The sequence below is a fragment of the Bufo bufo genome, chromosome 6, assembly GCF_905171765.1.
Source record: "Bufo bufo chromosome 6, aBufBuf1.1, whole genome shotgun sequence".
Taxonomy (NCBI): domain Eukaryota; kingdom Metazoa; phylum Chordata; class Amphibia; order Anura; family Bufonidae; genus Bufo; species Bufo bufo.
Window position 1 is genome coordinate 328,409,230 of NC_053394.1, and position 26,006 is coordinate 328,435,235.

Consider the following 26,006-nt stretch of genomic DNA (forward strand, 5'->3'; position numbering starts at 1 on the left):
ATAATTATAATTCACTAAGAACTGTAAAATGGTAATAGACCAAGTAATCAAGTCCCTGTTGATAAAAAAAAATAATGCGTCAGCGGATAAGGACACCCTACCCCTGTCCTTCTATAACACTTAAAGGAATATTCCATTTGTTTGAAGTTATCCCCTATTAACAGGATGGGGAATACCTAATAGTTCGGTGGGTGTCCCCACAGATTATGAAAACGGGGGCCCTGTGCCCCCTGAAAAATTTAATGGAGCATTCATTTCTACGGGAATTCCTGAGATAGCCGAGTACTTTGTGCCGTTCATTTCAGAAGGGCTGCAGAGGGTACAGAGCACCTGTTCTTGTGAATTGGTGGGGGTGCCGGCGGTAGGACCTCCACTGATCTAATAGTTATGCTCTATCCTGTGGATAGGGGAGAACTTCAAACAACCGGAATACCCCTTTAACTGTCACCGCTAAATTCATTTTATCACTTCCACACATACATGGCTACAGGTTCCAGATGAGTTGTAACTGGGGCAGAGCTTTTTACACAGCATGGTCAATGCCAGAAACAGGCTGGATTCCCGCTGGGTCTCATTATAGTCAATGGGGCCTGGTGGTGATCTAGCTGTTTCCGCCCGATACAATGAACTCTGGCAGGCAGTTCCTCTGCCGGATAATTTTAACACTAGTGTGAAACTAGCCTAAAAAGAAAGTAAATCTTCCATTTAAAGTGTGTGTGGGTATACACAAGGAATATAAAGCCAACATGGAATTATGTAACTTTTTGTAGGTTTAGGTTGATTTCACACTAGACAAAGAAGTCTTGCATGCAGGACTATTTTGTCCGCTACATTGAGGGACTCCCAAATAGAGACCAAACTGACTGCATTATAACTAATCACAGCATGACAGCAGGGTTCCTGATTATGTTTGTTCTTGGGCCCATGTTAACTGCCAATACCCAGAAGTCCACAGTTGCCCCAGCAGCGGAACGTATGAGAGGAGTTACTGTATACTAGGCCTGAGAAGACTAAGGTAAGGAAAAGCAACTCAGAAAGGCAAGAGATGCCCAAACAATTACAGAACAGACACCATGTCCAGTAGACTAAAGTACATTGCGCATAAACAATTAACAAGCACATGAATTATAGAAGGTGCCTAAAAGCAGGTGCAATTCTGACTCATCTCTTTGTGAATCTGTCCTCTGTTAATTGGAAAAAAAAAAGAACTCTCTTTGAAAGTGTTCACAACTATAGACCTCATGCATTTACATGCAATGAACCTAAAGGCAGGGGCATAACAAGTAAACAAGGGGCCCTATTCCGCCATGACTACTTTCAGCGACATGTTCAGAAACACTTATGACTGATCTCCTAAATACATCGGGCTTTAAGGCACACATTGAACTCACAGTACAGGAATAACGCACATAGTGATGTCACAGGACAGGCATAATGGACAGTATAGGAAAAGTGCGCACATCAATGTCACAATATTGGCATAATACACACAGTAATGTCACAGTACAGAAGTAAAGCTTAGATTACACTGGCAGATCACACAGACGATTGTCAGGAGGGAAGCGTTCCTTCCCGTCAATCACCTGCTCGTCAGAGGATTAGACCGCTGCTATTACATAGTCGTCAGTATGGGGATGAGCAATCGCTAATGCCATCGCTCGTCCCCATACTGAATCATTGTTTAACGGCAGCAGATTGCCATTAGACACCACGATCTGCCGCCGGCAGACAATTATAGAAGGTGCCCACTAGGTGGCACTACAGAGACATCCCTTTTTCCAGGAGGGCATTGCTTGACCAATAAAACTCCCTACACCAGTTCTGGGGCTCTCCACAAGGAGAAACAATACCCATGAGACCTAAAACATGCCTTCATCTTCTAAGGCTCTATTCCTTATTTCTGTTATCTAAATGTTTACCAGGAAATTATACTGGTCAGTTCATTTTTACTGGATTATTCAGCTGGTCAGCAGCAAATCTATTACCTACAGACATTAAAAGGGTTGTGCCAAGTATTAAAGTAATATACCCCCTAACTGATTGCTTGGGGTCCAACTGCTTTATGGAAATGCATTAAAGGGGCTATCCAGGATTAACAATAAACATGACTGCTTTCTTCCAGAGTCCAACCCCTGTCCATGGATTGTGTCTGGCATTGCAGCTTGGTGCCATTGGAGTCAATGGGGCAGAGCTGCAATACCACACACCACCTGTGGACAGGTGTGTTGCTGCTTTTGAAAGAAAATGCAGCCGTGTTTTCATGTTTCCATAAAGGAAATGAGGGAGAAGTTTTAGGTAAAAGGGCTTAAAATGTTGCAGCTTCACGTTAAGTAGATTGCACAGTACAGGAGTACACGGAGGCCCTGAATTCATATTGTACACACAGCATAGTGCGGGGCTATGCTTCCTCTATTCTAGCTGCCTCCTCCTTATCTGGCACACGACTTCCATTACGACACAAGTTGAGATGAGGAATCGCTGATCAGGTTTCTGTATTTTCTTCCCTTTAGGCTGAACATTCTTCAGAAGACAAGACCTTGTATTTCCAAGGATTATTCTCCATGATAGATGAGCAACTTTTAAGTGGTGCTGTCACAGGAGGTTTACACTGGCATCACTGGTGTCATTGGCACTGGGCACCTCAGGGGAGTTCTGTGGGAACCCAAGACGAAGGCTTTCTTCCACCACTGCAACGGGTCTCAGCTATGTAGCAGGAATGGCAGATGCTACGTCCAGAAGCCAGGTCAGTCCTTGTTTGTCCAGATAATTAGGATCCAGCAACTCTCTGCAAGGACATGTTTAACTTGGATGTGCACAGAGAAGGTTATTTTAACCCCCCCTCCCCTCCCCCATCTTATGCCAGCAAGTTATTGCTAAGTAATGTACTGCAGGCCTGCTCTGCCAGCGGTTACAAGGCACTGTGCCATCAGCGTTTCTTCTTTTGCATTTTCTTCTCTGCTGTCTTGCTTATTGTGTTTTCTTATCTGATCATTTATCTATGAGACGTTGTTGCTGTAAATGTTATCACAATATATATATAATCACCAAGAAGAGTAGCTCGGCTGGGCTGGCGGGGACCACTAGTATCAAGGGTTATAGATAAAGTTTAATAATAACACTTAATGAAATGAGCGACACGTTATTTAATCAGATGCTGATATTTCGTAGACATACCTTTCCCACATCTATGGGTCTTGACCACATGTCTCCTCTTTAGGCTAGGAAGTCCATCCTTGGTTGGTATGGAAGACACTTCTATTGTGTCGTCTTCCCTACTTTTAATACGTAAGACCCAATGATGAGCAGGTACGGCTTTTGACTATAGCGTGCACCTGAGAACCACCAAGTTGCATTCATGTTGGGGTGTACAGGCGATGTGATGAACAATACCACATTGTCAGGTATTTTTTTGATGTTTAGGCCTCCATAATACAGTTTGTCATCTGCAATGAACACCATTTTATAACAAAATTGTACCAAAATAACTGGCATCATTGTAATTGTCCCCAAGCATACCCAATGTGCCGCAGTGTGTTAAAGAGCCACATGCCCTCTGTGCGCCTCCATGCGTCGCCAAAGGAAGAATTTCTTCTTAATACAACATCCCACAGAAAATGTATATTTTTCATGAAATTTGGGTCATGTGAAGGTACAGTATGAGCTCATATCGCAGACCTGTAGAACTCATTGGGAAAGATTTATCAAAACTGGTGCAAAGGAAAACTGGCTAAGTTGCCCATAGCAACCAATCAGATTGATCCTTTCATTTTCCAAAGGAGCTCTGAAAAATGAAAGGTGGAATCTGATTGGTTGCTGTGGGCAGGTTTCCTTGCACCAGTTTCTATAAATCTTGCCCTTTATCTGTACATAAAACTTTACAGTAGAAGCAAAGATGATTCAATGTCTTTGGGGAAACTTATAATTCTCTGTACGCCAGAAAATTGACATTAAAAAACTTGCAAAGTTTGGTGCATCCAATGATTGTACAAAATGTTGTGACTTCTTAGGTATTTAGGGCATTGCTACACGGTGACACTGGTTGCACGACTGGTATCGCGGCCAGGTTTGCAAAGTAGCGGTGATCCTGTACAAATGAATGGGATTGCTGTGTGAATCGCAAGAAATCCAACAATGCTGGATTTCTTGCGACTGGTGCTCAAATCCAATTAATTTCTATGGGATCACCGCTACTCTGCAAACCTGGCCATACAGGGTCGCCATGTAGCCATACCCTTAGAGCCCCACTTGACACTTTTTCCAAAAACTGGGGGTGGGGAGTGGGTAGTGCAGGGCCAGCCATTGCTGGGCCTGCACAATTATTATAATCTATGGCAGGAAACTGGGGTAGATTATACCGCAAAGCTACAGCAGCGTGCTCCTTGGCATGGATTCCAATTTGGGCTCCTGGACCTACTCAGATGTGCACCGCTTAAGAATTGTGGTGCATCTGATTCCAGAAAGGGATAGATTGGAGGGGTTCTCCAGCTTTTTAAGGGCTCATGCACACGATCGTATGTATTTTGTGGTACGCAAAAAACGGATCCGCAAAAAATACGGATGATGTTCGTGTGCATTACGTATTTTGCGGAACAGAACAGCTGGCCCCTAATAGAACAGTACTATCCTTGTTCGTAATGCGGACAATAATAGGACATGTTCTATTTTTTTTGCAGAACGGACATACGGAATGCACACAGAGTAACTTCCCTGAACAAACATGGAAAGAAAATACGCTTGTGTGCATGAACCCTGACAGTTTTTCAATCTTCCTCTTTCCCCGGCAGAACTGTGGAGGGAAGCATACTTAGCATAGAAATTAATGGGATTGCCGTGCGAGTCGCAAAAAATCCAACACTGCCCATCGGTCCTCTACGGTGTTTGTCCTATACAGATTCCTGCTTGTAAACTTCCGCCACTGTCTGGTGTCCCCCCCAAGCAGCATGTCAGTGTCATGTGCCGCCTGGGGGACATGTCCCTGTTGCAGCCTGTCTTTGCCTGCAGCAGCAGACTTGATCCCTGTCAATGACATAAGTTTACAAGCGAGAACTGGTACATGGTGAACGAATCGGTGGACTGAAGGTTGTTGATCTACAGTGACCATAATCCATTTTGTTAGACTTTCTGTGCCAACCAGAACAAATTATTGATTGAATATCATATTTATTATTCATTTATTATTCATGATGATGATGTATAGTCTTGTGTACACGCAGTCTTACCCTTCGGGCCACGATGCGCTTAGCAGACTAATTCAACAGGGAGGAAAAAAAAGAAGGCATGACACTTTGCCATGGGCCACAAAGGCCTAAAGAATAAGGCACCTATTCCAGAGACCAATTTCCTAGCACTTATCAAATGGAGAGTCAAGAAAAAGGGGAGGAAGGTAGGGGGATCTCAAGGTTCAAAGGGTTCGGACGAGATCCAGAGAATGTGAAGAAAACAATTTAATAAACGTGGGGAAAAAGTATCTTTAAAATAAAAGAACATTACCAACCGTGAATTTATAGACTAAGATTTAAGAAAACCCCCAAAATTATATAAACCAAATAAGTGTTATATAGGAAGATCAAACGCCTGTTTGAAAAGTAAGGTTTTCAGTGCACGTCTGAATGATTGAAGACTGGGAATCATTTTCAGGGCCAGAGGTAGGTGGTTCCAAAATCTGGCCCCTTGAGCCAAAAAGAATCTACCTCCACGTCTGATCTTGTTAACTTGCGGGATGTTAAAATTCGCAGAGTTACTAGACCTCAATGTCCTCAACGGGGCGTACCTGGTGAATTTACGTCGCAGGTACAAGGGCCCCACACCATGGAATACCCTATGCATGAAGCATCCAATCTTGAACATCACCCGTTGTTGGACGGGGAGCCAGTGCAAGGCATTAAGAGAGGGAGTGATATGCTCTCGGCGGGCAACACCCGTTAGGAGCCTTGCTGCGGCATTCTGCACAAGTTGAAGTCTATGCAAGTTCTTCTTAGGGAGTCCCATGTACAAGGCATTACAATAGTCCAACCGACTGCTGATCGCTGCTCCGACCAAGGCTTTCCTGAGCGGGGATTCAATGTATTTTAAAATCCTCCCCAGAAGTTTCAGCTGGTAGTGGCGGGTACTAACCACCTGATTTATCTGAGGGGCCAGGGTTAATCTGGAGTCCAAGACCACTCCCAAGTCCCTGACCTGGGTGGCTGTCTCAGGGACAGGTCCAAAAGACAATGGCCATTGGGGTGCTGAGGGTGTAATTTTCTGGTCACTGAATGTAATACATTCAGTTTTGGTGCCATTAAGCTTTAGATAATTGGCACTCATCCAGTGATCGATCTCCAAAAGACATCCGGCCAGATCGACTTGATCAACTGTTCCTTTGGCAAGCCTAAAGTACAGTTGTGTATCATCCGCATAAACATGAAACTGAAGATTGTGGCTCCTGATGATGTCGGCCAATGGTCTCAGATAGATGTTGAACAAGACTGGGGATAGTGCCGAGCCTTGTGGTACTTCACAGGACAGTGAGAGATCGGTTGAGTGAAATACCCCCAGCTTCACTCGTTGTACCCTGTCCTGGAGAAATGAGACCATCCATGCCAAGGTCTTTCCATCTAAAACGGCTACCACTTTCAACCAGTTCAATAACACTTGATGGTCAATAGTGTCAAAAGCGGATGATAGGTCCAGAAGGACTAGGACCATGGAGTCGTTCTGGTCTAATGCCATCAGTAGATCATCCTGAACATTGACCAGAGCGGTCTCAGTACCCCTTCCGGGTCGGAATCCCGACTGGAAGTCGTCAAGAATGTGATTGGCCTCCAGATATCCCTGCAGTTGTGCAATAACCTCCCTCTCGCCTATCTTTGCAACGAACGGCAGTCCCGAAATCGGTCTAAGGTTACTCAGATCGGTCACAAATAGCGCCGGTTTCTTAGTGTTACCACTGCCTGCTTCAGAATAGCCGGCACCTGACCGCTGGAAAAGGAACTATTTATAATGTCTCGAATGTATGGTGCCATTGCAACCGCGGCGGACTTCACCACGGACGCCGGGCATGGGTCGAGAGGCGAGGAGGAGGATCTAAGAGCTCCAATGATTTCAATCGTTCTCTCCTCAGAGATGGGCTGAAATTCTGTGAAGTAATAGGGTAAGGTTGAAAATGAAGAAGAAAGTGTCTCGTCCGTCCTATGAACTGTTGGGATATTGTCCCTAAGTTTCTGAATTTTTTCAGCAAAGTAGTCGGCCATTTGCTGGCACAGTGCTTGAGAGTGCTCCGTCGTTGCAATCTTACATCTAGGATTGGCTAGTTCTTTAGCCACTTTGAAAAGTTCTCTGGAGTTGTTAGCCGCATTGCCTACTTTATTTGAGTAGTATGTTCTTTTGGTATTTTTAATATTATACTTTCTCATTCTTATTTTGTATTTAATTTTGGTGTCTTCTATGGGATTTTTTCTCCAGACCCTTTCAAGGGCTCTGGTAGTCTTTTGATCCTCTCTTAATTCAGCAGTGAACCAAGGCGGGTTTTTATTAGGCGGACGAGGTTGCTGTTTATGTTTCATAGGTGCTAAGGTGTTTAGTGTAGCCTCTATGTAATCATTAAAAGCTATTAGCTTTGCTTCCGTGGATTCTATGGAGCGGAATAAATCCATATTCAGATTCTCCTTAAAGCTGTTGCCAAATTCCTCCAAATTAAGAATTTTCTAATTTATTTTTGGGTGAGAGTCTTATCTCTCACTGGAAAATGGGGAGCTTTTTTTAAAGGGGGGATAGTTTGATTAAAAAGTATATTTTTATGATCAGTCCACACCAGATCATGTATGGATTAGACCTGTATCTCCACCCCGGATGTCAGAATCCAGTCCAGGATGTGGCCGCCCCTGTGAGTCGGGGAGGTCACGTCCTGCATGACGCCAATGGTCTCAAGAGATGTTAATAATTGCTGGGTTTGGATGTTGGACACATGCAATTATTATTTTTAGATGTATTTCATCTATGTGAAGTCTTGGATGTCCTTGTGGTTGTGGACATCCAATTCACCTGAAAAACCTTTTACCAAAAAGGTAACTTGCAATCGTAACCTTGACAGCTGTGCACGTATTTATCAATGCCCAGAAGCCAACGCACGTTTCCAAGCTGTAGATTGCATTTGTTTTTAAATTAGCTTTCTTTTTTCAGTTCCCACACTCCTCTGTGGGTTGCTATTTTTCCAGGGCTTGTAAACCCCAGTGGTTTGGCTGTCATCCACTATGAGCCAGGTGCTTTTTGCAGGAAGACGGACTGTCCTATATTTGGGGAGCTTAGCTGTCTAAATAGACTGCAGTTTACGTTCATGACTTTTTACAATTTAGGGATAGAGGTGGTAATAGCTGTTCCTGCAGCCACAGGATGTACAGCTGCTATTTACTCAGCTATTTTAGAGAACTGTGGCTTCTAGTTATAAGACTTAGAGGTGAGAAAACAACATTTATATTTTTAGGGGACTTTCGGCTATTGAAAAACTGAACTGAAACTAGAGACTGATGCATCTCAGAAATGTACGCCTTATAATATAGGCAGCTTGCTCACAAACAGGTGAATTGTCTTGGGATTTTACAGAATGGTGAGAGCTAATTTTATCTCTTGGCTTTAGCTCCTGAATTCCTCTGGGAATATATAAATTGCATTAAAGTAACTGAGCAAAAGACATGCTCTAACTCTATCACACTCCATTACCAGATGTATGCTCCTCTGCGGAAATGGCCTAAAATCCGCTGCAAAATCCGCCTGCGCCATCTGCAAAAAATCCATCAATTGACCTCATAAAATCAACCCCTTTCTATATGCTCTTTTCGGGCCAATGGACATCATAGAAGCAGTGCCCTCTGCCCGAGACCCTCCACAATGAGTCGAGATGCTGCCACTCTGGAGGACCTGATTGACCTCCACGTAATATTTTTTTATTCGTTAGTTTGTCAGTAGATACCACCAAAAATATAATGCATGGAGCTCTCCCCACTGACCATGGGCAGCAGATATTTAGAGGGTAACGAAGACTGGGATGTTGGATTTCAACATGGCCAATTGTTTGTCCTATCAGGCTGGGAAAGATTGGCCATAGACCGTACTCCTACAAGATAATTTCCCGGTGGGGGCCGCCCTGGCCCTCCTCAGTGCTGCTGGCAAGGTACATAGCAATTTAATACTCTTAGCATTAATTAATGCTGGGAGCATTATGTACTTATGTACCTGGCCAGCAGCCGCAAGTGCCCTCCTGAATTCAAGTGTATCACTGTCCTGCAAATGCTGCACTGTGGTATTTGGTCTACTGGGACAGTATTTTGTACTACACTTCTGTATTGCTGGTGGTGTCTACTTCTGTTGTCCCTGCCTACTTGTATTGCCCTGCCTTCTGTCAATTTGGACACGCCTATGACATGGGCCACTTCTAGGTAGTTTTCCAGGGCCGGGTCGTAGCTAAAGGCTCATGGGCCCTGGTGCAAGAGTTCAGCTTGGCCCCCCCTTTACTCTGCATTGGTGCACCTAGCTTTTCCACTGCCTGAGGCAAATATTGACCCCCCCCCCATTCCAAATTCTCAACCTAACCCCTTACCTCCAGTCCTACTGTTAAAGGGGTTGTCCTTCTTCCTTTTTTTTTTTTTTTTTTAACTACTGGGACAAGTAGACCTCATAATAGGTCATCAATATCAGATTGGCTGGGGTCCTCCGGCACCCCCAACGATCAGCTGTTTGAAGAGAGGGCAGCGCTCATATGAGAGCTGCTTTCTCTGTTCAACTGCTCACCATAGCATTTGCAGTGATGAGCAGGTAAACAGAGCAGAGAAGGCAGCGCTCAAACAAAACAAAAAAAGTGGACTACCCCTTTAAAGACATACTTGGAAAACATTACATACAGCGCTACAGAACATATAGGGTAATACAGACCCACATATGTACCTCTTACATCCAGTGGCATCTCCTCTCTGATGAAGATATTCTCTTTCCTCTTATTCTCCTGTTAGACCAGACCACCATGGTGACTTCTTTCAGCCGTGCTTTGTCTCTTCAGAGTTTAACAAACAGACACCCCTTTATATGGTGCGCTAGTACAAAAAAATCCCCCCTTCCATTCAGATCAGACCCCCATATAAAACCCTAAATGAGATCCCCATCTCAGACCAAACCTCCTTTAGACCTCTGTCAGACCCCATATAAGACCCCAGTTTTAAACCTCATATAAGACCCCCATTAGACCTCCAGACCCACATATCAGACCTCTAGACCCCCATTAGACCTCCAGACCCCCAATTGGACCTCTCCAGACCCCCCCATTCGGATCTTCAGACCTCCAGACCCACATATTTGACCCTACTAGACCTCCAGATCCCCATTAGACCTCTCCAGAGCCCCTTATCGGACCTCTCCAAAGCCCCGTATCGGACCTCTCCAGAGCCCCATGCCCCCCCCCCAGTCAGACCTCCACACCCCCATTAGACCTTCAGATCAGACTGTAAAATAATAAAGTAACTTACCTCTCCTGCCGCCACTATCCCTGTCCTGGCTGTCTTCTCTTCTCAGGGTCAGCGCTGCAGTCAGCTGACCTCCTGCAGCGTCAGTTCAGAGTGTGCTCTGTATATCCTGACGCTGCAGGCAGCCAGGACACAGAAGCGCGGGCCCTGAGAAGAGCAAGCAGGAGAAGGGGTAAGTACTGTACAGTGCTCACAGCGTTTCTCTCCCCCTCCTCCTGCATGCAGACTAGTGAGTGCTTCCATTATGGAAGCGCTCACTAGTATTCCCTTTATCAGATGCACTGCTCTGGGCCCCCCTGGCTTAGGGACCCGGTCACAACTGTGACCCCTATAGTTACGCCAGTGTTTCAGGGCCACTTTAAGTTCCCAGTCCACCCCTTCTACCAGGAGACAAGCCTCGGCCAGAGGAGTCTCATATTCTCACTTTTTTTTTATTTATGAGGATGGTGGTGGAGATAATGTAACACCCCAGAGTAGTGTTACCACTCCTGCACCCTGCTACAGTTTTTATTGGGCTAATACAATGTCATCTATGTATTCTGTTCAAGGTTCACCACAATGTGCATCTATAATATTGTTATGTAACTCTTTTAAATGTAATGTGCCTGGTTCATCGGGATTAAACTTCCACCTTGGACATGCTGTCTCCACTTTTTTTTTTTTTTTTTCTTTGCTTTGATTGGTTCACCAGCAGGCGGCAGCAAACATGGCCGAGCTGGACTTAGGTAGAATGGAGCATTCCATTCCATTCTAACCCCACTCTAGAGAGAAGTGGGCTAGTCCTACTTCCTGAAGGAAGGGTGGGGACCAGTTCTAGTTAGTTATAGCTTACCCCCTGCTAGGGGAAAGGTGTGCAGGGGCACATCTCTGCTGGAAGTGCCCATGGCAGCCAGAGCATCTTAAGCTCTGCTGGCCATGGAGGCCGAAGCTTGAAGCCTCAGGAGCCAGGAGGAAAGTTCCCTGGCATAACCTAGAGTCAGACTACAGAGAATAAGTGCAGCATACAGGAGAAGCTGAGTTATACAGCCAGCCTGTCAGTACAGTAGAGTCAGAGAGAAACAGAGATATAGCAGAGTTGAATTTGCCTGCCAGTTATATGCTAAATAGTCAAAAGGAAATGAGTGGGCACTCTTATATATGGATTCACATAGACTCAGTATGGCATCACTAAATTAATTTATTATATAGATAAAAAGTATAACAAGGCAAATAGTTATGTATAAAATTAGCAGCACTGCGGATATTCAAAAAATAATAATATATATATCGGTTTAAAAACTTATAAAATAGCTACTGGAATGCAGGTCCTGAGATCCAAGCAGGATTCAATCCAATCTCGGGCAAAAACAGGTGAATAAGTCAACATATACACAAATTATTGCAATTGTGTCAAAAAGAGAAATATATCAAGTTCAAACTGTGACCTATAAATAAAAAATCCAGATTTTTTATTTATAGGTCACAGTTTGAACTTGATATATTTCTCTTTTTGACACAATTGCAATAATTTGGATTGAACTCCGCTTGGATCTCAGGACCTGCATTCCAGTAGCTATTTTATAAGTTTTTAAACAGATATATATATTATTATTTTTTGTAATATTTTTTGAATATCCGCAGTGCTGCTAATTTTATACATAACTATTTGCCTTGTTATACTTTTTATATTTGTTCTATTATATCTGAAGATATTTTCACAGACATCCTCTATATACTATATATATTCCATATTTGTATCTCCAGTTACCTTGACATATGCATCTATATAATAAATGTGAATCCATATATAAGAGTGCCCACTCATTTCCTTTTGACTATTATACTTTAGGTGAATAGAGTGCGACATCAGTTTGGAGCACCTTGCCATCCCCAACCAGAGGGAGAGCCCCCCTATATTCCCCTTTTTCTCAGATCCAGTTTCATGCTAAAGCCTGCTTGGAACCAAGACAAAGCCTGTAAACCGTTTTGGAGAACGTTTATTCAAGTAAAGCTGCCATTGAACTTCATCTCAAGGTCTGGACTCAAGTTATTCTTTCAAATCCCTCAATTATTCCCCCTATTTATTGCGTCGGAGCCAAAGCCTGGGGTCCAGCGGTATCCGCACGTTGCAATAGGAGTTGGTCACCAGGGCCCATCTCTTCGGTGGTGAAGGAGCGTCAACCTCCTGACTGCCTGATCTTTATTCTACTTATGCGATGTTCTGTAAATTTTATATTATTCTTCTGCAATTGGAACAATTTCAAGTATTAAAAATCATCTTTACTTCTATGGGCAACTTTAGATAGATGATGAGGTATTTAATTAATTTTTTTCAGCACTGGATACCATAATGCTGTAAAGATTTGCAGCTGTACTGCAGTTGAATTAAACCCCGGAGACTCCTTCCAGACGTCTCTTAGACTTGCTGTGCCTGCCAACTATTCCATTTACGTTCATATACAGTCAGCAGAAACTCTCCACCTGTCAGCTGAAAAGACCACATAATCAATATGGCACAATAAAATATATCCACAGCCCATATCAGTGTATTTCATTATACAAGGATAAGCTAAATCACCTGCAGTACTGCACGTTGCTGTGTCACAAAAGCTACGCTACCTCCATGTAACTCAACCTATCATCCTGCACTGCCCATCCTAAGGAAGGCAAAAGATTTTGGTAACCATTTTTATCGTCCTGCTTAAAAAAATATAATAATATGGAAACACGTGAGAAAAATGGATTGGTGTGAACAAACCCTTGGTGTAGCTCCAGCCTACATTATGAACATTGACCTGCTCACACTTTGTGAACCCCAGTTGATCGCAAATGCATAACGGGGGCCATTTCTAAACATTTTCACACCACCTTTTGGCTTAAAATAGTCACAAGGCCTCTTTTTGTGACCCTTTTTAATGCCCATTTGACAATATTTTGTTGCACAGGAGTTTTTGGTAGTGGCGGAGCTTCAGATGCTACGGAATAATACTGTACGGAGATCCGTCTCTGTACAGCATTAGTTGCGCATGACTTTGTTGAATGACTTCGGTAGTTGATTTTTAAAGTGGAAAACCACTTTAAAACTTGAAACCGAACTCCGGTTCCAACTAGTACCTCGGAGCCGAAGCTGAGTTCGGTTTCAAGTTTTAAAGAGGACCTTTCACTGATTATGACAATGTGAACTAAGTATACAGACATGGAGAGCGGCGCCCGGGGATCTCACTGCACTTACTATTATCCCCGGGCGCCGCTCCGTTCTCCCGTTATCCCCTCCGGTATCTGGATTCAATTACAGGCTTGGGAGGGTGCCAGGGTGCCGGTGCATGCGCAGATGGTCCGATTGAGGCCGATGCCCATAAGTATCTATCGGGCATGCGCGGCAACTGACAGGATCAGCGCAGTGAATAATAATGAGCTGGGCGGCGCTAGGAAGCGACAGTTGAGGCGCGGCTGGGCACGAAGGTAGGAGAAAAAACGCCCCTTGGGCATAAAGAAATGTGAAAAAACGCCCCTTGGGCATAAAGAAATGTGAAAAAACGCCCCTTGGGCATAAAGAAATGTGATTGACAGATCAATATAAAGTTGTTTTTACATGGTTTACAATGCAGACGGGGGTACTCTTATATCATTGGAATACACTTTAATAGATCTATGACTGCATAGGAATAACTAAATATGTTTATAGGGCCTGTCAGTGTCCCTTTAAATTACATGAACGTAACTGTATTTTTAACGCAGGTATGTTGTTGTAAATATCGCATTTTATTTTTATTTTTTTGCTGCACCAAAAACACAGCACAGCCATGAAGGGTGGCAGCACTCTTATTGTTAAAAGAAGTGGTAACCGACTGAGGTTCATTAATGATCATGTGCTTTGCCTAAAATGTCTCAGTCATTAACCAGCAGTAAGAAGTACCGCTGCCTTCATGAATAATCCGCGCGGCACTGCAGCTTTCAGACGCGCAGTCGGAGTTACATGCAGCAGCGCGTTCTGTCAGATTAGATTTCATTCATTGCAATGCACGGAGAGAAATCTCTGGTTAATGGAGTACCACAACCCACAATGAAACACATGCAGATGTCATGATGGAACCGTGCAGTATTTACTCTGTGTGAACATCTGCTTTGTGTTGGGCCTTAAAACCATTTTGTTAAAATAGTCGCATCGGCGTGTACACGTGCTCCTTTTCACAACATAAACTTATGTATATGGCTGTGACTTTTTTTTAATATCTAATATACTATCTATATAATAGACTTTTTATGAAATATGCAAGTTTTTAACTAATATGACATTTTTAATCTAATATACACCTTTTCCATGACACTTTTGCACCTAATTCATGAGCATACCAATGAGTAGTTTACTGACAGGCTAATCCACTACATCTGTTCAATCGCCCTATAATAAACAGACAAGCATGAGAAATGACTACGATTTATTTTCTATAAACTGGACCACTTTTTTCCCTTGGTAAGTGTCCTATAAGTGGTAGAGCTACGATGTCGAAAATTTCTAAACTGTTCCGCTGACTAGCACCATTGTGTTTAATAACAGGATGCCAGGAATGCAGAACGTTACACGGCTCTGTCCTCCCACACTGTGTGACACCAGAAAACTATCTATTCTCCCTTTTGTGGAGTCGGGGAAGGACGCAGTAAATGGCTAGAATTCCAGGTCACTTTTCACGATGGCATTCCTTTTACAATTCTTTTTTTATCAAAATGGTTTCCTAAAAACTAAGCGGATCACTGGGTGTTCCATCACTCAGTTTTGGGGGCTCGGTCGCAGTGACACACAACTCCTTTAGTATGGAGCTGTAGAGTTCCTATGTTCATACGCTTGTGTAGGTGAGAATACCTGTACACATACAGATTCTGAAGGAGAGAGCAGGGCATAATTAAAAAGCTCAGTATGATAGAAACAGTACAAGCCTCGTGCACCTCTATGATTTCCATCATGCAACGCCATTAGCGTTGAGCGAATCAAGCTTCCGATCCTAGATCCGAAGTCAATTTGCTCCAAGCTTTATTTTAATACTGTACAGAGACCCATCTCCGATCTCCATCTCCGGTGAGGCAAAGTAAATTATCACTGAAGTCTCATGAGACTTCGGTGAATAACTTCGGCTATCGATTTGTAAACTTTAAAGCTATTTTAAAACATGGATCCGAAGTCTGCTCTGCAGCTCTGTGAGGCTCTGGCATCAACATCCTTTTGATGTATCCCACATGACTGATCCAGCCAATCACTGACCCGCATGGGTGATGGGTCACTGCTGCATTCAGTGATTGGCTGTGCAACGGGCCGCCTTCCAGGTCCCAACAGGGGTACTCAGTTGTAGGAATGGCTGAGTGGTATAGGGTGGCCTATAACTTTATGTTGAGTGTATCATGGTGCTCCTACCTGGATACGACTGGATCCCAGGCGTTGGCTCCGAAGCAGACAAATAGGGTGAATAATTAAGGGATTTGAAGAAATTATTGAGTCCTGACCTTGTATATAGTTGAACAGCATCTTTACTTCAATAAACGTTCATTAGAAACAGTATTCAAACATTGTCTTGGTCCCAGCAGGCTTTAGCATTAAAACTGGCAGGCAAACTCGTCTCTGCTACATCTGTTGCTCTCTGGCTCTGCTGTACTGACAGGCTGGCTATATAACTCAGCTTTTGCTGTATGCTGCACTTTCCTTCTGTAGTCTGTCTCTTAAGTTATAGCAGGGAACTTTCTTCCTGGCTTCTGAGGCTCTAAGCTTCTGCCTCCATGTACAGCTGAGCTTAGCCTGCTCTGGCTGGCTTGGTTTGGGCTTGGGTACGTCCCGAAGAGACGTAGCCCTACACATCTTCACCTAGCTTGTGGTAAGCTAGGACTGACCTCTAACTAGTCTCCACCCTTCCTTAGAGAGAGGGACAGAATGGAAAGAAGGGTTCCATTCTCTCTAACTGTAGCTCTGCCATGCTTGCTGCCACCTACTGGTGAACCAGGTACATTACATGAACCTATACAGTTGCATAGAAATAGGAAATGCATAATGTGGAAGACTTAGAATAAATGCATAGATGAAGTTATATTAGCATACACTCGGGGGGCGTTAAAGCTGCAGCAGTCACATGTCAACATTATGTTGATGCCAGAGCATCGCAGAGCTGCAGAAGATGGTCGGGAACAATGGAGCTGAAACCCATTGGTGGGGTCCAGGTAAGTATGCACCCCACCGTGGTTCAGCCACTCTTGGAAAACCCCTTTAAACTCAAAACTGCTAAAAAAAAGTCTAGGTGTAGGCTAGGTGTGTCTTTGGTCTCTCTGCTGATTCTATATCATTGTCTATATTATTCGTTCTTTCGTTCTCCTATGTAATTGTGTATTTCGAAGGAATGCTTGATGTTTCAGAATGGAGCAGCTGAATGATCAGCCTGCTTGCTTTCATAATATTCCCATGTGTCTTCATTTCCATGATTACAACCTTCTAAATATTAGGTCTGGGTTATTTTTCAGACGTCCCAAGGAAATAACAACTTCCACCTAAAGATATGAAGGCTTTAAATTCAGGACTTAAAAATTATTTTCCACTAAAGTGCCACAAACTCCACTATAGAAATTACAATTGAAGCCTGTATGACGACACATGATCTGCTGATCCCTCCATGGAATGATTTTTTTTTTTTTTCAGCTGACCTCAGTTTTCTGTGATCCATATAGTGGATATAAGGAATAAGTCCCCATTTTCTCAGTGTTATGGATTGTTCAGCCATCAAGCTCTTGCATAATGTTCATTCTACTTTACGAGGCACATTAGATATTTTTCAAAGTATTAAGTCCATCAGGAGCCAAAGTCATCGTTGGCACATCTCAGCCTATTCATGAGTAAAATACAAGAGGGGAAAGATTTTAAAAACTTCCCGGAATCATAAAGGAGGACTATTCCTGCTGCTACAATGCACTGTATTCGCTGGCAGTACCGATTTTCGCACAAAAGACGGACCATGTGGATTCCACCGCTGCTCTGTGCAGTTGCCGTCTTGATCTTTTTCATCTATTTCTGCCCAGACTACACAAATCCTGTGAATCCTGTGGATGAATTTGATAAAAATGTATGCATGTGTGGACTGTGCAAGCCAAAGCCTTTAAGGACTCCATGGTTTGAGCAACATTTCAATGGATCTATTGAGCCTTTATTAGTAAGAAAGGATCAGGTCCTACCCGACCATGTTCTCAAATGGTGGCTGGTGAGTAGAACTGAACACGGTTTTACATATGATTAATATTATGTACATGAATGCTACACTCCGGGCAAAACATGGTATGTGTAGAGCAGGGCCTGAGGTGGTGGGACACGACACAAGGTGTTTTTTTAGAATCTGTGTATCATAAAGAGTCCCTGTGCTAGACATAACACAATATATCAGCTTTGCCTGGAGTGTTCCTTTTAACAGCATATGTCAGCAGGATCAACCCTATTAAACCAGGCATTCGAGATCTTGCTGATTTTAAAAAGATACCTGTCTTGTGAAAATCAGTTGCAGTGTACCAGAGAAAAAAATACTTTTATTCTTTATGCAAACGAGGGCTTTAGTGCACTGAGGAGCGAGGCCTAGCCCCTTGGTGCCCCTCAACTCCTCAGATTTCAAATGTGGTGCACTGAAGCCTCCATTTGCTTAAAGATTAAAAGTCCTTTTTTTCCCTCAGGAATGCAACCACTGATTTTCATAAGAGTTAATTTAAATCAGCAGTATCAACCCTACCCGTTATTGTGTGTGCTTTAATTGGGTTGATCCTGCTTATAGGTTGTTTAATACAATTCATTTCTACATTTTGTAAATAGAAACTCACATTGCAGACAAAAAATAATAATATTATCTGTTGCACATATCAAGCATTACCATACCATCATGGATGTATATGCCACAACTGCTTGTGCCCATACAATCCCCAGAGCAGACCCCCCCTCCCCCGCAACAAATACAGACCCCTGACCAGACCCCCTAAATAAACACCGACCCAAACCAGGTTTCCTAAACTAATACAGACACCTAAATCACGTCCTCTAAACATAGACCCAGACCAGACCCCCCAAATAAATACAGATTCTCCCCGCAATCCAGATCCTCTAAATCCAGACTGAGGGAAAAACTCTATACCAATACAGACCCCCAAACCAGATCCTGTAAATACAGACACAGAACAGACCACTTAAATAACCACAGAGACCCTTCTACCCCTTTCCCAGCCAGATCCTCTAAATACAGGCCCAGGACAGACACTCTAAACTGACTCCAAACCAGACCCCAAAATCCTACCACAGACCTCTAATAACAAACACCAGTTTGATCACCAGTATGTTTGATCACACAAGTGATTTTCCACGGGGTCAGTGGAAAAATCATGAAGACATGTACTACTTTGGTAAGTGATGCAGACAAAACACGCCTATTGAAGTCTACAGGTCCGTTATAGCCAGCGCGTTCCATAATTTTCAGATAAGCAGTGTCCGTAGAATATGGATGACACATGGAGGGCAAAAAACAGACACATGGACCAAATACAGATCCTTGATGGGCATCTTCATGGATGAAACACTGACCATCTTGTCACGGATGTCATCACAGACACACGGTCATGTGGAAAGGGCATAGCTTGAGAACCTTCAGAGGTCATGTGATCACCTGAAAGTCTATCCACAGGTCTTGAGCTGGGCGAAGAACAGGAACCCAGAAACTGGACTGTCAGGCCTAAAGCTGGACATCTGGCCAGCCTTTTCAAAGCCTATCCACAGGTCTTGCAGAAAGTTGCAAATCTTTTGCAGTTTTTGCTGTAATTTATAGCAAAAACTGCAATTAATTAATTATGGGTGACCGCCCAAACTGCCCATATTCTATTCCACCATTGATTCAGGGTTGTAAGAAAAGATGCTGCAGATTTATTTTACAGAGAATACAATAAATGTTCTACGACAAATGTGAAGAGAAATAATGAAATATTGTCATGACTCCTGTATTATGTTAAGGGTATCAATTTGGTTGCATTGTAGAAACCACAAGCAATGGCCACATTCTGCAAATAAAGATATGAGATTTATCTGTAGCTTGTGAAGCGTTAACGGTTTTGGTTTTAAGCCGCTTGGGTTAGTGGATGCACAAGAGCCTCAGAAGCAAAGTTGCACTTGAACCCTTTATGAAGACAGATTGAGAAGTGAATTGAGAGTTAGCGAAGAAGGGGACAGGACAGGAGCAGCCTGTTAAGGTAGGAAGGTAGTTTCTTTCTCTGATAAGATTTATTACAGACTTTCTTCCTTTTGCCTATGCTGTTATGGAAAAAAAATGAAGGTTTACAACTACTCCGTGCAATCACTCATGGTATAATGAACCACCAGAAGTGGGCAGAGAGAAGCTACCAGAAACTATAGACTAGGGCAGTCAGGGGCAGACGGGAAATTCAAAGTGGCCCTGGAAAAAATACTAAAATTGGCCCCGTTTTGTAGTTGAGTCCAAACTGATGGAAGGCAAGGCCAGCAATACCATATTGTGGCACAATATACCATCCTAACAGAGCCAAATACCACAGTCCATCCCAAAATACTGCCAGCAGCACAGAATGCATCCCCAATAACTTCCACTGGCCGGCTATGAGGAGGGCCCAGGCGGCACCCTCGGCATTGGCCCACCGGGAAATTCCCCTGTAAGGTCTATGGCCAATCCACCTATAGGGTGTCTACAGGAAATGTTTGAAATCGGGAAGTACAACAAGCAATGATTACATCTATTTACTCTCTTTTGACACTCAAATAACTTGTATCTACAAGATGCAAAGTATGGTATAAACACACTGGGGAGTTACTAAGCAAAATGTGCCAGTCTGCTGCCACAGTTTCCAACAAAAAGTGTTGTGCATGCCGTGTGCCAAATTTTTGTGTTTTAGTAAGAAAAGATTGAGCCTTTTTGAAGTGTTAAAGGGGCATCTGTCAGCAGATTTGTACCTATGACACTGGCTGACCTGTTACATGTGCACTTGGCAGCTGAAGGCATCTGTGTTGCCCCTATGTTCATATGTGCCCGCATTGCTGAGAAAAATAATGTTAATATATGCAAATGATCCTCTAGGAGCAATGGGGGCATTGCTGTTACACCTATAGGCTCTGCTCTCTCTGCAACTGCCGGACCCTCTGCACTTTGATATGGTCCAGGAAGTGAAAATATCATCATGCCTGACCCTGTCAATCAAAGTACAGGGGGCGTGGCAATTACAGAAAGTGGAGCCTCTAGGTGTAATGACAACGCCCCCGTTGCTCCTAGAGGCTTGTTTGTATATATTAAAACATCATTTTCTCAGCAATGCGGACACATATGAACAGCCAGTTTCATAGGTACAAATCTGCTGCCAGATGCCCTTTAACACTTCAAAAAGGTTCAATCTTGAAAGGGCAATTCTCATCTCAGACATTTGTTGCATATTCCGTGGAGGGATTATACCCCTTTAAATGTGTTTCTGATTATAACTACCTTAATTATTTATTAATAAAATGTAATTCGTTTTTGTTATGAAATGCTTTCTAGAAACTTCAAGGGTTAAACAATGCAAGTCACATCCCATGGGTACTAGAGCAACTGTTTAAAGTTATTCCAAGTGGGAACCCATATGAAGAACAGTATAACAGGCCGTGCCGAAGCTGTGCGGTTGTGGGGAATTCTGGTAATCTCAGATCATCTCGTCATGGAGAAAAAATTGATTCGCACAGTTTTGTTATCAGGTAGCAACCTGTTTTTATTGTGTTGTGAATGTATATACAAGGATCACATTGTTTACAGCAAATAGATTGACCGGCCACTTGGGAGACACATTACCGCTGTGGCTAGCGGGCAGCAGGTAAGTATCCTTTCTTCTAAAGGTCCAGAGGGGAGATAGGAACTGGTAAAAACTGTTTAAAAGCTGGACAACCCCTTAAAGCCTGATGAATCTCATGACAACATAGTTCTTGATTCATGTCAGGGGTAGGGTTTTCAAGCCTTGCGTAGTGTCAAAAGACCAAATGCAATAAAATCTACATCCTATGTGGCTCTAATAGCTATATCCTGTCATATGGTATGCATCTATATATGATACTCAGTGTTTAGCGAAGTATTTAAAAATTTGATTCGGCTGTTTTGCTGTATTTTACAAAAAAAATCTGCTTTGTGACGAATTACTTTGTCACAAAGCGCGTTTCTTTGTAAGTAGTGGGTGCAATGACAGGGAGCGCCCCCCATCATTGTACCCCTCAGATGCCAGGTTCATCGCTGATCTCAGCATCGGATATAAAAAACAGAGCGTACAATTAAAAAATATATATAATAATAATAACTGTCACAGACATTCCCGCGACAGGTTGCAGGAGATCGGGGAGACTGGCAACACGTGGTTTGATCTGACATGTTTTCCGTTTGGATCAAATGACGTCTGTGTTGTTTCTGGTGCTTGCCTCACCTTCTTTCCCCAGGTGTGGCTATTAGGGTCATTGAACCTTCTCTAATTATAGTTGCTTCTCCCACAATGCTGTACGGTTTATAGATTCTGTTTGGACCCTTGGATAGATTGTGGTTGAATCTCTGCTGAGTTCCTGGTGCTTCCATTGCTCCTTTTGAAGTTAAGTCTTTCCTTTCCCTTTTGTATTTTGTTTGGGTTCTGTGTGTTGCATTTCCATATTGTTTGTATTAGGCCTGAAATAGACTCCTGTTCATCCTTCCTTATGGAGTAACAGGTAGTCTCGTCCCTGCCATTAGTACCAGGGTCTTATAGGGCTTGATAGGACTCTAGGTGTTCCTGCGTATGAACTCGCCTACCTTTTTGGGGTCTGTTCATACTGGTAGTCAGTCAGGATTTTGGTTAGAGTTTTCACTAGGAGGTGTCCATTTTCCTTCTCTAGTTCTCAGGCCTTATTCCCTGTTCCCCTCTTCCCTCCTATGCTCGGTTTGGTGTTTCCCTCCCACACCGAAGCGTGACACTTACCTGATCCATTTGCTCGCATTGGGCTGTCCGCTGCCATCTTGCTTGAAGGTCTGGCGTGAAATCTCACGCAGCCCGAAATGATGTTATCACACTGGCCGGCGTGATGATGTCAAAGGTCACTGCGCACAGGATTTCGCCAGAGATCTTAAAGCAAGATGGTAGCGGCCGGCCCAATGAAAGCAAATAGATCCAGAAAGTGTTATTGTTAGCAGGGTAAGTGTAAGTGTTAGCAGGGTCACATTAATACTGGGGTGGCATCTCCCCTTGCTGTGGTACAGGCTGTCATTTTGGCATGGTAATATTGGCTGAATATCTTCTGGGGTATGTCATTCCAAGCTCCTTCAACTTGGAGTTGAAGTTCAGCTGCGCTGGTTGTTTGCTGCTGTGCATGGGAGATCCATCACCCCATCCAGTCCCGGAAATTCTCGATGGGGGAGAGATCTGGTGATCAAGCTAGCCAGAGTAGTTGCTGGAGACCCTGAAGTGCACGTTGTGTAGCATGGGTAGTGTGTGTCCCGGACATAGTGAAGGTTGGTGAATGTTTCTTGCACCGATACCATATGGGAATGGGCATGGCATGTAATGGTGCCCCACACCATGACACCTGCACTATTCATGATGGCACTAGGCGCTTTCCAGCTTTCCTCCTGTGAACTAATGGCAAACAGTAGTGTTCAGTGATTAAAGCAGGTTCTGCTTTGGTACTAATGATGGCCCCATCAGAACTCGCTGGAGGGCGCCTACTGCCATCATGCAGAGACGCACAGGAGCAACACCAGATGTCGTGGTGTGGTGCGCTATTAGATGCCATTCCTGTTACTATCTGGAATTCGCGGAGGAAATCTGAAACCACCCTAGGGGTACGTTCACACTCTGCAAATTTTATATTTGGGTTTGCAGATGCAAATGTTGCAGCGTATTACAGCAGCGACATGCTGGGGAGACAAATCCGTGTGTGTGTCTGGTGCGGATTTTAAATCGTGTCCGTTCTTTCTGTGGGTTGTCATTGCAGATTTCACCCTTTTGCAGAGGGGCGGCAGGTGTAGCAGCACTAAAATAAATGGCTGCTCTTCTTTTTAATTGGATCTTCATCGTAATTATGTCACTTGAAAGTCGCAGAGGAGTTTTTATTCTGCACAGCAGGGGCACACCCTTTATAAATTGTCTCCAGCTGTTGCCAAGTATAAATGCTAGTTTTGGGTTATTTAATAGAAAATTTGCATGATTGCATGAGTAACACTAATCCCCGCACTAGCTAGTCATCTTTGCAATGCTTTTATTCCCAAATTCAGTCGACAGTCTAAAGCCTGTATTACACCTACCAATTTTTGGTATGGACACTTGTTAGCGATCATCTGGCAGTGTAATACTGGCAATGATTGCCCGATGAACGAACAAATGCTCGATCATCAGGCAATTCAGATCATGGTGTCACTGGCAAACCAATAGACAGCATGGGGATGAGCGATGGCATAGCGATCGCTCCCTCATGCTGAGGAGCAGATCACTGCATCTAATAGCAGCAGTCTCCTCCGCTAGTGAGCAGGCGATTGCCAGGAGGGAACACTTCCATCCCAACAATCGTCTGCCAAATCCAGCTTTGTAATACAGATGCATTTCAGTTAACAGATGCCAAGGGCTTGGGACATGCTGAAACAGATCCTTACACTGCAAACTGAATTATGAAATAAAAGCTTTGCAAAGAAGACTAGCAAGTGCTACATTTGGGGGATGGGCACAGCATTACACCGTTCATTCAACAGACACAGAACAGTAGGGGGGAAGGAGATAGCAGCCCACCAGACTGGAGGTCCTTATTAACATCAGCTAACACCAATGGTGTACCTACTATGAAGGCAGACCCCATGACTGGGGCTTGAGGGATGGGAAGTCAAGCGCTGAACTCGTTCTTCTCTTCTAGCAATAAATCCACTGCAGTTACCAGCAGCTGCCACTAGGGGGACCTCATTGTAAAGAGATTTATAAAGCTATACCATTCAAAGGTAGCTGAATAAATTCTTATGTACTGAGCTCCCCCTAGTGGTGGCTGCAGGCATCTCATTTTTATAATATGTGAGGAGAAGCACCTCACACAATTTATTACTTATAGAACAGGTGCTTTATTAAGCAGCCTGTTAAAACTCTGCCACCCCCTTGTAATGCATCCTGTGCAGTTGCATAGTTTGCACACCCAGGGCCGGCTCCAGGTTCATGTGGGCCCTTGAGCGATAAATCTCAGTGCCCCCCCCCCCCAACACAGTATAATGACCCTACAGTGGCCCTCCATTCACAATAATGACCCCCAGTTGCTCCCCATTCAGAATAATGACCCCCAGTGGCCCCCACCCTGGGGCTTATACTGTATGGAGAGAGCACTGGGGATCATTATACTGTATGGGGGTCACTGGGGGTCATTATACTGTGTAAGGGGCCCTCACTAGCTAGAACTGACTGGGGCCCACAGCAAATTTTTTGTACGAACCCCCTCACTTCCCCAGTGGGTTCACATCACGTTTTTCTATCCGTTTGATGTATACAAAAAAGGTACCGTGTACAAATGTGCAGCACACCATGTTTTTGTATACATATACTGCAGAGTCCAGTAAAAAAATACATACGTTAACATATATGTTTTTTACTATGGAACTGTATGGTGAACGGCCGCCACTGTATAGCATCAGTCTGAGGCATCTGTTAAAGCATACATTTTTGGTATACATTAAATGGATGGCAAAAATGTGATGTGAACCCGGCCTTAGTGTCAGAATAAGCAATAGTACAAAGCGGAGCAGAGAAGGGAGGCCATCATGTACTGACAGAGCGCACAACCTGGTCCTGGTGGTCAGCAATCTGCAACTTTTCCCCACTCATGCCAGGTCTAAAAAAGGTAGCGTGGGCAGGGAAGGGGATACAGTTATGGCCATACAGTTATTGGATAACACCTCCATACAGTGACTGGATACTTCCATACAGTGACCAGATAAAACTGCCATACAGTAACTGGATAACACCACCATACAGTGACCGGATAAAAGGGTTTAAGAGGACACAGTACAGGGAATAACTGGGGGCACAGTACGGGGTGGGGGGTACAGTCACGTGACCCTGTGACGTTAGAGGTCCTTATGGTGAATGCGTTTCAGACGCCACCATAATGAGAGGCAGAGGACTGAGACAGGGGCCCGGGGTCCTGGATGGACAGGAGGGGTGGACACAGCATGTAGGTGGAAGGGGCTCTGAGGGGGATTCATACAAGAAGTAGTGGCAGGAGGTCTGTGCAGGGCAGCCATAGGAGATAGGAGGGTGGAACAGGAGCTCTGGATACATGGGGGAGGAAAGGAGACAGAAGGGGCTCAATGAGGATGAGATAGGACAGGATATGGGGGGCAGCATCCAGCAGCAGCTTGTAGAGTTCCATAGAGAAGAGACAGTCACAGTGCAGACTCACTCGCAGACTTGTAGAAACATAGAATGTGTCGGCAGATAAGAACCATTTGGCCCATCTAGTCTGCCCAATATACTGAATACTATGGATAGCCCCCGGCCCTATCTTAT

General features: G+C 43.9%; 1 protein-coding gene across 2 annotated transcripts in view; it reads left to right on the forward strand.

Annotated features, from left to right (window-relative positions):
• LOC121003173 (CMP-N-acetylneuraminate-beta-galactosamide-alpha-2,3-sialyltransferase 2-like) overlaps window positions 1-26,006 on the forward strand; it is a 74,785-nt gene that overhangs the window by 20,051 nt on the left and 28,728 nt on the right. For both annotated transcript variants that reach the window (XM_040434804.1, XM_040434805.1), the window contains 3 exons: window positions 2,511-2,743; window positions 16,968-17,698; window positions 21,023-21,216. In XM_040434804.1, the coding sequence (XP_040290738.1) occupies window positions 17,408-17,698; window positions 21,023-21,216 (485 nt within the window). In that variant the 5' untranslated portion in view covers window positions 2,511-2,743; window positions 16,968-17,407. The remainder of the gene's footprint in view (window positions 1-2,510; window positions 2,744-16,967; window positions 17,699-21,022; window positions 21,217-26,006) is intronic.